This window comes from Gekko japonicus, unplaced genomic scaffold, assembly GCF_001447785.1.
Source record: "Gekko japonicus isolate JY-2015 unplaced genomic scaffold, Gekko_japonicus_V1.1 scaffold2051, whole genome shotgun sequence".
NCBI classification, from domain to species: domain Eukaryota; kingdom Metazoa; phylum Chordata; class Lepidosauria; order Squamata; family Gekkonidae; genus Gekko; species Gekko japonicus.
In genome coordinates this window covers 259,179-270,099 of record NW_015174330.1, presented here as the reverse complement: position 1 = coordinate 270,099, position 10,921 = coordinate 259,179, and the positions used below count along the sequence as shown (strand labels likewise).

General features: G+C 49.5%; 1 protein-coding gene across 1 annotated transcript in view; it reads left to right on the top strand.

Annotated features, from left to right (window-relative positions):
- Positions 1 to 2,303: 2,303 nt before the first annotated feature.
- The window catches only part of APEX2 (APEX nuclease (apurinic/apyrimidinic endonuclease) 2), an 11,632-nt gene continuing 3,014 nt past the window's right edge, over positions 2,304 to 10,921 (top strand). Inside the window, exons 1-5 of the mRNA XM_015424253.1 lie at positions 2,304 to 2,424; positions 4,918 to 5,001; positions 7,663 to 7,843; positions 9,467 to 9,613; positions 10,482 to 10,551. Coding sequence (XP_015279739.1) covers positions 2,304 to 2,424; positions 4,918 to 5,001; positions 7,663 to 7,843; positions 9,467 to 9,613; positions 10,482 to 10,551 — 603 coding nt within the window. The remainder of the gene's footprint in view (positions 2,425 to 4,917; positions 5,002 to 7,662; positions 7,844 to 9,466; positions 9,614 to 10,481; positions 10,552 to 10,921) is intronic.

Here is a 10,921-nt window from a genome sequence, read left to right as displayed (position 1 = left end):
CAGCTGCTGGGGTGACCTTGGGCTGTTCTCAAGAGGAGTTCTCGAAAGACTCATTCGGGCAGTGAAGGGCAAGGTATAAATTCAATCTCTTTGAATCCTCTATTAAAGGGACATGATATTTTTCTTCAGGACTGTGGACAGCCCTACCACAAGACTCAGTTCTGTTTACCACATGGTTTAATGTTGATGCAAAGCTCATGGGCAGAAATTATTTGCTGTTCCAGAGCCAGCCAGTTCTGATCCATCAACAGATGACACCCAGCTCTGTAATCCTTTGTCCAGATCTGCTGTATCAGTAGGGCCGGCACATAAAAATAATAATGCAGCACAAGCATGTAAATTAGCTAAAAAGAAAGTTTAGTGAGGTATTAGGGAGGCTTACATGGAGGAATAAAACGATAAACAGTCTAGCTGAGTAAACTGCATCTTTCTAGCTGACGTTAACTCCAAGATGGATATGTGCAGCCAGGGGTCATTTCGTAGAAAAAGAGGTGCAGGAGCTCATTAGCATAACTCATTTGCATATGCCACACCCCCTGAAAGACCTGAGTCAGATTGAGGTGACAAGAGAGGAGGTCCTAAAACTGATAGACAACTTAAAAACTGATAAATCACCAGGCCCAGATGGCATACATCCGAGAGTTCTGAAAGAACTCAAATGTGAACTTGTGAATCTCCTTACAAAAATATATAATCTTTCCTTAAAATCTGCCTCCATTCCTGAGGACTGGAAGGTAGCTAATGTCACTCCCATCTTTAAAAAGGGTTTCAGAGGAGATCCGGGAAATTACAGGCCAGTCAGTCTGACGTCGATACCGGATAAATTGGTGGAAACCATTATTAAGGAAAGAATTAGTAGGGATATAAATGAACAAAACCTATTGAGGCAGACTCAGCATGGGTTCTGTAAGGGAAGATCTTGTCTCACTAACCTGTTAATGTTCTTTGAGGGGGTGAACAAACATGTGGACAAGGGGGATCCAATAGATATTGTTTACCTTGACTTCCAGAAAGCTTTTGATAAAGTTCCTCATCAAAGGCTCCTAAGCAAGCTCAAAAATCATGGGATAAAAGGACAAGTCCTTTTATGGATCAAAAACTGGCTAATTAATAGAAAACAGAGAGTGAGTATAAATGGGCAGTTCTCCCAGTGGAGGGGGGTAAGCAGTGGGGTACCACAGGGATCAGTACTTGGTCCACTGCTTTTTAACTTGTTCATTAATGATTTGGAGTTGGGAGTAAGCAGTGAAGTGGCTAAATTTGCGGATGATACAAAGTTGTTCAGGGTGGTGAAAACCAGTGAGGATTGTGAGGCACTCCAAAGGGATCTGTCAAAGATGGGCGAGTGGGCGTCAACATGGCAAATGGGGTTCAATGTGGCCAAGTGCAAGGTGATGCACATTGGAGCCAAAAATCCTAAATATAAATACACGTTGATGGGGTCTGAACTGGCAGAGACAGATCAAGAGAGAGATCTTGGAGTTGTAGTAGATAACTCACTGAAAATGTCGAGACAGTGTGTGACTGCAATAAAGAAGGCCAATGCTATGCTGGGGATTATTAGGAAGGGTATTGAAAACAGATCAGCCAATATAATAATGCCCCTATATAAATCAATGGTGAGACCTCATTTGGAATACTGTGTGCAGTTCTGGGCACCACACCTTAAAAAGGATATTATAGCTTTGGAAAAAGTGCAGAAAAGGGCAACTCGAATGATAAAAGGGTTGGAACACTTTCCCTATGAGGAAAGGTTAAAGCGCTTAGGGCTCTTTAGCTTGGAGAAAAGACGACTGAGGGGTGACATGATCGAGGTTTATAAGATTATGCATGGGAAAGAGCAGGTAGAGAAAGAGGTACTTTTCTCCCTTTCTCACAATACAAGAACCCGTGGGCACTTGTTGTTGTTCAGTCCCAGTCGAGGCTCTTTGAATAGTTTTTTTTTAAAGAGCCCCAAAGAGGACGGACAGACACCCCCCAAAATGGAAATCTGGTAACCCCACGCAAGGTGTTCCCAGCCCCTAGAGCTGTACTACTTTAATTGCCCATGAAGACGCAAGCGCAAAATAAAGAGGGGAAGGGAACGGAGAACATGCCAAGGCAAAACGTGCCTGAGCCCACTCCGTTTTATTTCCATTTCATAGGCGACGCTGCCCCTCTTTCCTTCCGCCTCGCATAGCGATGTCCAATCGGAACCCGAAGTGCGGGTCTGGGTGGAACCCCGGTTGTTCAGCCTCTCTTGGTGGGGAGCGGGTTTGGGCGGGCGGAAGTGACGTCCTGCGGCGTCTTCCCTCCTGGCGGGGATGAGGCTGGTGAGCTGGAACGTGAACGGGCTGCGGGCCGGGGCGGGCTCTGCGGGGCTGAAGCGGCTGCTGGCGGCGCTGGACGCGGACGTGGTCTGCTTGCAGGAGACCAAGATCACCCGTGAGTCCTGGAGGGCGGCGGGCAGAGGGAGAAGCCGGGCGGGGGGAAAAAAATATTGGGGAACGTCTGCTCTTGCGTTGCCAACTCCAGGCCGGGAGATTCCTGGAGATTTGGGGGCTGGGGAGGGGGAAGGACCTCAGGCGGGATATAATATCGCAGAGTCCATCCTCCTAGGCTGTGATCACACACACTTTCAAGCCATTTCCCATACCCTTTCCAATTGGATCTCTTGCCAGTCTATGCTGCAATTGGAAAGCGCATAGAAAGTGGGTTATTTAGTGTGTGTGATGGCAGCCCAGACATTTCCCCCGGGATTGTGATTTACAGGGGAACTGGTCTCTGTCTGGTAAATTTTAATCCCAGGTAATCTCCAGGTAGGAGCTGCGGTGGCTCAAGTGGTTAAGACGCTGAACTGCAGGCTGTGGAAGGTCGGTAGTTCAGCAGTTTGAGACTCGGGTGCCGCATGATGGAGTGAGCTCCCGTCTCTAGTTCCAGCTCCTGCCAACCTAGCAGTTCGAAAGCAAGAAAGTGCAAGTAGATAAATAGGTACCACTTCGGTGGGAAGGGAACAGCGTTCCGTGCGCCTTGGTGTTTAGTCATGCCGGCCACATGACCACGGAAACGTCTTCGGACAGCGCTGGCTCTTCGGCTTTGAAACGGAGATGAGCACCGCAACCCTAGAGGCTTTTGAGCAAGGGAACCTTTACCTTTACCTAATCTCCAGGTCCCACCTGGAGGCTGGCAACCATAGCCTGTGTCAGGTTGTGGACAGTGTTCCCTCTAAGCTTAGTTAGTGTGAGCTAGCTCACAGTTTTTTTAGCCTCCGGTTTACACATTTTTGTCTCGGCTCAAGAAGGAGGGCTCAAGAGCAAACTGATTTAGGTAAAGGTTTCCCTTGCTCGAAAGCCAGTCGAATCCAACTCTAGGGATACAGTGCTCATCTCCGTTTCCAAGCCGGAGAGCCAGCGCTGTCCAAAGACTTCTCAGTGGTCATGTGGCCGGCATGACTAGACGCCGAGGCGCACAGAACGCTGTTACCTTCCCACCGAAGCGGTACTTCTTTATCTACTTGCAATTTCGCCCACTCACAACTTTAGTGCCAGTAACTCACAAAGTTGAATTTTTGCATACAAGACCCCCACAGCTTAGAGGGAGCATTGGTTGTGAGAGGGGGGATTCCCGTTGTGAGTGTCCCTTTTAGGGCTGCCAACAACCTGGAGGGGGGAAAAATGCTTTGCCCCCTCAGTTGAGTCTTACCGGGATCTCATTTGCCTGATGTATCTCCATGCCTATGAAAATCATAACCTACCCGTTTCCACACGTTCAAGCCTCTATTAAAGGGGTCGGTCCTTTCTTTCTCCGGGTTGTTTCCGAGGGTAGCTGTCCTGGTCTGCAGAAGAAGAGCTGGATTCAAGTCTAGTTGCACTTTGTTTATTTGTTTGTTTATTTATATGTTAAATGTGTGAATCACCCAATCCCTGAGTTCGCAAGGCTCTAGGCGATGCTCAACAAAGTTAAAAACATTAACGTGACATGGTTAAAATCAGTAAAATCCTATATTATTATTAATAATCTCAAGATGGCGTCATTGGTTTGGTCCTAAACAATGTTCCCTCTAAGCTGTGGAGTCCTGTGAGCAAAAATTCTACTTTGTGAGCTGCTGGCATTAAAGTTGTGAGCGAGTAATTTGGCTGCTGCATAAATTAGTTGGCTCTTGAGCCATCCTTCCTGAGCTAAGGCAAAAATGTGTGAGCTGGAGGCTAAAAAACTGAGCTAGCTCACACTAATTCAGCTTAGAGGGAACACTGGTCCTAAACCCTGCTCTGGTCTGTGTTGCCGTCTCGCGGGCAGGGCGCTGAGGAGGTCGAAGCGAGAAGGTGGAGGAAAAGAGGGGGCCAGCCGTGATGGAAATGGCTGCTGTCCTCAACCAAAGGCATTGAGAGACCTTAAGACACCAACGAGATTTGTGGGGGTATCAGATCTTTTGGGGTATGAGAGGCAGGTTAAGGAGCTGGGGGCCTGGTTTTAAAGAGCAGAAGTGGCAGAAGCCTTCACGTGGACCAGGTGTGTCAAACATGTGGCCCAGGGGCCAGATGAGGCCCCCGGAGGGCTTCTTTCAGGCCCGCAGTGGAACTGGCTGTCTTCTGCTTCTTCTTCCAGTTCTGCTGCTGCTCCGTCATCGTAGGTTTGCAGCTCACACCTGAACAGCATACTCAAGATTGAAACAGCACAGACATTTTGATGCAATAATTCAGAGCAAGAGGTGTCAGTTATCAGACACTGTTAAATGAACAAAGTATTGTAAGTGTACTCATGTTTTAAGCATGTTTTAAGTAAAAAAAAAAAACCTTTGGGTTTGTGTCCTTTATAAAGTTTATATCTCCGCTACCTGGCATTAACATTTTATGACACACATGGCCCGGCCCGACAAGGTCTCATTTATGTCAGATCCAGCCCTCATAACATTTGTTATGATTTGTGCTTTCTTTGCAGGGGACCTGCTGGGGGAGCCGTTGGCGATTGTGGAGGGCTACAGCTCCTATTTCAGCTTCAGCCGTAAGCGCAGTGGCTACTCAGGTAAGGGGACCTGGCAAAGGAAACCAGCTCTGCATTGCTGCCGACGGCGCAACTGACCCCTGTAGCTCTATCTTATCCAGCAGCTTGTTCTGGAGAAGCGGGCAGGAGATCAACGTTTGGTGTAGTGGTTAAGTGCGCGGACTCTAATCTGGGAGAACCGGGATTGATTCCCCACTCCTACACTTGCAGCTGCTGGATGACCTTGGGCAAGCCGTAGTTCTAACAAGAGCTGTCCTTGAAAGGGCAGCTCTTGAAAAAGCTCTCTCAGCCCCACATACCTCCCAGGGTGTCTTATCTGGGGAGGGGAAGGGAAAGAACATAAGAACATAAGAGAAGCCAATGTTGGATCAGGCCAGTGACCCATCTACTCCAACACTCTGTCACACAGTGGCCAAAAATACCAGGTGCCATCAGGAGGTCCAGCAGTGGGGCCAGGACACTAGGAGCCCTCCCGCTGTTGACCCCCCCAAGCACCAAGAAGACAGAGCATCACTTGCCCCAGAGTCCCTATCTATACCTTGTGGCTAATAGCCACTGATGGACCTCTGCTCCATATGCTTATCTAATTCCCTTTTGAAGCCGTCCATGCTTGTAGCCGCCACCACTTCCTGTGGCAGTGAATTCCAAGTGTTAATCACTCTTTGGGTGAAGAAGTACTTCCTTTTATCCGTTCTAACCCGACCGCTCAGCAATTTCATGGAGTGCCCACAAGTTCTTGTATTGTGAGAAAGGGAGAAAAGTACCTCTTTCTCTACCTGCTCTTTCCCATGCATAATCTTATAAACCTCAATCATGTCACCCCTCAGTCGTCGTTTCTCCAAGCTAAAGAGCCCTAAGCACTTTAACCTTTCCTCATAGGGAAAGTGCTCCAACCCTTTTATCATTCGAGTTGCCCTTTTCTGCACTTTTCCCAATATTATAATATCCTTTTTGAGGTGTGGTGACCAGAACTGTACACAGTACTCCAAATGAGGCCACACCATCGATTTATACAAGGGCATTATGATACTGGCTGATTTGTTTTCAATTCCCTTCCTAATAATCCCCAGCATAGCGTTGGCCCTTTTTTATTGCAGTCACACACTGTCTCGAAATTTTCATTGAGTTATCTACTACGACTCCAAGATCTCTCTCTTGGTCAGTCTCTGCCGGTTCAGACCCCATCAACGTGTATTTATAGTTAGGGTTTTTGGCTCCAGTGTGCATCACCTGACACTTGGCCACATTGAACCCCATTTGCCACATTGACGCCCACTCGCCCATCCTTGACAGATCCCTTTGGAGTTCGTAAGCCGCTCTGACACTCCGAGTGAAGGGCGGGGTATAAATCCAATCTTTTCTCCTCCTCCTCCTCCTCCCTGCTGTAAGACACTGCCCCCTAAGCTTCTTGCTGTGGGTTGGACTGAAAACAAATCAGCCAGTATCATTAATGCCCCTGTATAAATCCATGGTGTGACCTCATTTGGAATACTGTGTGCAGTTCTGGTCACCCCACCTCAAAAAGGACATTCTAGAATTGGAAAAAGTGCAGAAAAGGGCAACTAGAATGATGGAGGGGATGGAACACTTTCTCTATGAAGAAAGGTTAAAGAAGTCAGGGCTCTTTAGCTTGGAGAAACGAGGACTGAGGGGTGACATGATCGAGGTTTACAAAATTATGCATGGGATAGAGAAGGCAGAGAAAGAAGTCCTTTTCTCCCTTTCTCACAATGCAAGAACTCGTGAGCACTCAATGAAATGAATGAGCGGTAGGCTTAGAGCAGATAAAAGGAAGTATTTCTTCACCCATAGAGTGATTAACATGTGGAATTCATTGCTGCAGGAGGTGGTGGCAGCTACTAGCATAGGCAGCTTCAAGAGGGAATTGGAGAAACATGTGGAGCAGAGGTCCATCAATGACTGTTAGCCACAATGTATAGATGGAACAGTCTGTCTGGGGCAGGTGATGCTCTGTCATCTTGGTGCTTGGGGGGGCAACAGTGGGAGGGCTTCTAGTGTCCTGGCCCCACTGGTGGACCTCCTGATGGCACCTGGTATTTTTGGCCACTGTGACATAAGAGTGTTGGACTGGATGGGCCACTGGTCTGATCCAGCATGGCTTCTCTTACATTCTTAAGAGCAGAGATCCATGAATAACTATTAGGCATCAGGGACAGTGATGCTTTGTCTTCTTGGTGCTTGGGGGGCAACAGTGGGAGGGCTTCTGGAGTTCTGGCCCCGCTGGTGGATCTCCTGATGACCCCTGGGTTTTGGCCACTGTGTGACACAGAAGTATTGGACCGGATGGGCCACTGGCCTGATCCAACATGGCTTCTCTGATGTTCTTATGTCTGGGGCAGTGATGCTCTGTCTTCTTGGTGCTTTGGGGGGGGCAACAGTGGGAGGGCTTTTGGAGTTCTCGCCCTGCTGGTGGACCTCCTGATGGCGCTTGGGTTTTTGGTTGCTGTGTGACTCGGAGGGTTGGACTGGATGGACCATCAGCTTGATCCAACATGCCTTCTCTTACGTTCTTATCGGACTGCCCTTAAGGGTACAGGTAGAGTAACTCTTCAAAACTGAGGCAACTCTTTCCGTCTCCTGTCTGCTTTAGGTGGAATGGATGATGTCTCCCAATGCTTGTTCCACAGCTAAAAACCAGCAGCTTCATCTCTTTTTCTCCAGGGGTTGCAACGTTCTGTAAAACCGGGGCTACCCCGGAGGCAGCAGAGGAGGGTCTGTCCGGGCTGTTCACCAAACATGGCGGGGCGGTTGGCTGCTATGGAGACACGGACGACTTCACGCCCGAGGAGTTGCAGGCACTGGACAGCGAGGGCCGAGCCGTGGTCACCCGGCACCGTATTTGGTGAGGACGGGGTGGGAAGCGCTTAGCAAAAAAAACCCCCGTCTTGTTAACACTGGTTGGTGGTTGGCAGCTGGCGTCATGTGGTGATTACATCGCTTCCTTGCTTAGATGTCACCGTGGCCGTGGACTCAATGGGTGGCTTTAGGCTAGCCCAGTCTCATCAGATGTCAGCTATGCTGCCATGGGGGTTGGGATGTTCTTTCAGTGTCTGCGTAAATTGCTTTCGCATTCCTCTCTCTGCTTTGCGCTGAAATGCTTATCTCTAAAGAAGTACAGGCGGGGGTGGGTGTTGTCTGCCTTCCAGGCAAGCCGTGGGAGCCGAACCATTCCCAGCTTCGCATAGTAACAGTTTGATGGCTTTCGCCCACGCGGGGGAGGGTACCTAATTGGCCAGCGCAGTGTGTGTGTGCATACGAATGCCCTATATCTCATTAGGTTCAAGAGACAACTGCTATTCTTAACAGTGACTGTGTTAATGCATCTATGGCTCTTCCATAAAAGTATAACCTTTCCAAGAAGTGTGTACTCCGTTGTTGGCTGTGGGTTCTGACATCAGATCTCGGAAGCTAAGCAGGGTCGGCCCTGGTTAGTACTTGGATGGGAGACCTCCGAGGAAGTCCAGGGTTGTTTCGCAGAGGCAGGCAATGGCAAAACCACCTCTGTTTGTCTCTTGCCCTGACCTGGATGGCCCAGGCAAGCCTGACCTTATCAGATTTGGGAAGCTAAGCAGGGTTGACTGTGGCTAGTACTTGTATGGGAGACCCCCGAGGAAGTCCAGGGTTGCTATGCAGAGGCAGGCAGTGGCAAACCACCTCTCCTTGTCTTCTCACTTGAATGGCCCAGGCTAGCCCGATCTCATCAGATTTGGGAAGCTAAGCAGGGTCGGCCGAGGTTAGTATTTGGATGGGAGACCACCGAGGAAGTCCAGGGTTGCTACGCAGAGGCAGGCAATGGCAGACCACCTCTGCTTGTCTCTTGCCCTGACCTGGATGGCCCAGTCTGGCCCCATCTCATCAGATTTGGGAAGCTAAGCATGGTTGACTGTGGCTAGTATTTGGATGGAAGACCACCAAGGACGTCCAGGGTTGCTATGCAGAGGCAGGCGGTGGCAAACCCACCTCTCCTTGTCTCCTCACCTGGATGGCCCAGCCTAGCCCGATCTCATCAGATTTGGGAAGCTAAGCAGGGTTGGCCGAGGTTAGTATTTGGATGGGAGACCACCGAGGAAGTCCAGGGTTGCTACGCAGAGGCAGGCAATGGCAGACCACCTCTGCTTGGCTCTTGCCTTGAAAACCCTATGGGGTCATTGTAAGTCAGCGATGTTTTGATGGCAGTTTCTACCACTGCCACCATATATTCTTCTGGAGCTGAAGGCTGCAGGGACCGGCTGCGGAGACTCTTAGGGATCTTCAGCCTTGGTGCAGGGATGTCGTAGCCTTTGACTGAACATTTCTGGTTTCCCTAATCTTTAGTTGAAAGGTCATTATCCCCCCCCCCCGGGTTACTCTATACTTTGCTCTGATCTCCCCGTGGGCTGTTCCGCCCTGGAGATTGTATGAAGGAGAGTTGGAGTCTTGGTTGGTAAACTCTTGTCTCGCCCATGCGCTTGTCCCCTCACTGCAGCACCTTGGGAGGGCAGGAGACCACCCTGGTGCTCATCAACGTCTACTGCCCTCGTGCCGACCCTGACAAACCGGAACGCGGGGACTTCAAGCTGCGATTCTACCGCCTCCTGCAAGCGCGGGCGGAGGCCCTCCTGAGAGCCGGCAGGTATGTCTCCCTCCTCCCGCAGGTGCGGAACTGAGAAATCTCCGGTTGAGTCAGGTGCAGACTTGGTGGGTTGTCTTTGGCAAGCCGCAGTCCTCGGCCCCCCTCCCTGATCTGCAGTACGGCGGGGATAATACTGGCCTACCTTAGAGGACTGTTGTTATCAGGGTTGCTGATGGTATACAGCAGAGGTCCCCAACGTGGCGTCCAGTGTTCCCTCTAAGCTGAGTTGGTGTGAGCCAGCTCACAGTTTTTTACCCTCCGGCTCACACATGTTTGTCTTAGCTCAGGGAGGAGGGCTCCAGAGCAAACGTCATTCATGCAGCAGCCAAATTGCTCACTCACATCTTTAATGAATTCTGTTTAACTATTTAATAGTTTATTCCGTATTTTAGTCAGTATTTTATCGTTTTATTGTTATTACTTGGTGTTATGCCTCCGTTAGCCGCCCTGAGCCTTCGGGGAGGGCGGGATATAAATCCAAATAAATAAATAAATGCCAGTGGCTCACAAAGTAGAATACTTGCTCACAGGACTCCACAGCTTAGAGGGAACTTTGGCTGGTGTCTGTGGGCGACAGGCTGCCCGCCAGTACCTTTCCTGCTGCCCGCAAAATGTTTCTAGGAAGTGGGCGGGGCCAGGTGAGACTTCTGCCCAGCCACCCTCCCACTCCCAGATTTAAATCGGAGGAGTCAATAAATTGCATATTAAGGGTAAAGTGTAGCATCACTTAGAGAGTTGGAGGGGATTAGGTGTGGTATGCAGAGAAATAGGTGTGGAGGAGTCAGCATTGGTAATGAGACAGGAGACCTAGGTCTTTATTCAGTCCAGGTGGATGCATTGAGGTTCATTGTCTTGATCTGTCTTCCAGCCATGTGGTTATCCTGGGAGACATCAACACGGCTCACAAGCCCATCGACCACTGTGACCCCGGGGATCTGGTGAGTAAGCCATCTCCCTCCGTGCAGATGCCTTTACTTTTTCCTGTACACTGCCTAGGGCTCGATAGTCTGTGAGTATGTATTGGTTTGGGGATTCGTGGAGGAGTCGTGGTGGGGTTGGAGTGCAATCCACCTTAAGCCCAAGTGAGAAAGGCAGACTATAAATTGCATAATTACATAAAATAGAGAGATTAATGGAGATAGATGGATTAGATAGAATCATGGAGGATAAGTCTATCAATGGCTATTAGCCTTGGTGACTGAGGGGAACCTCCACATAAAAAGGTACAGGAAAAGGTTCCCTTCCTCGAAAGCCAGTTGAATCCGCCTCTAGGGTTGCGGTGCTCATCTCCGTTTCCAAGCCGAAGAG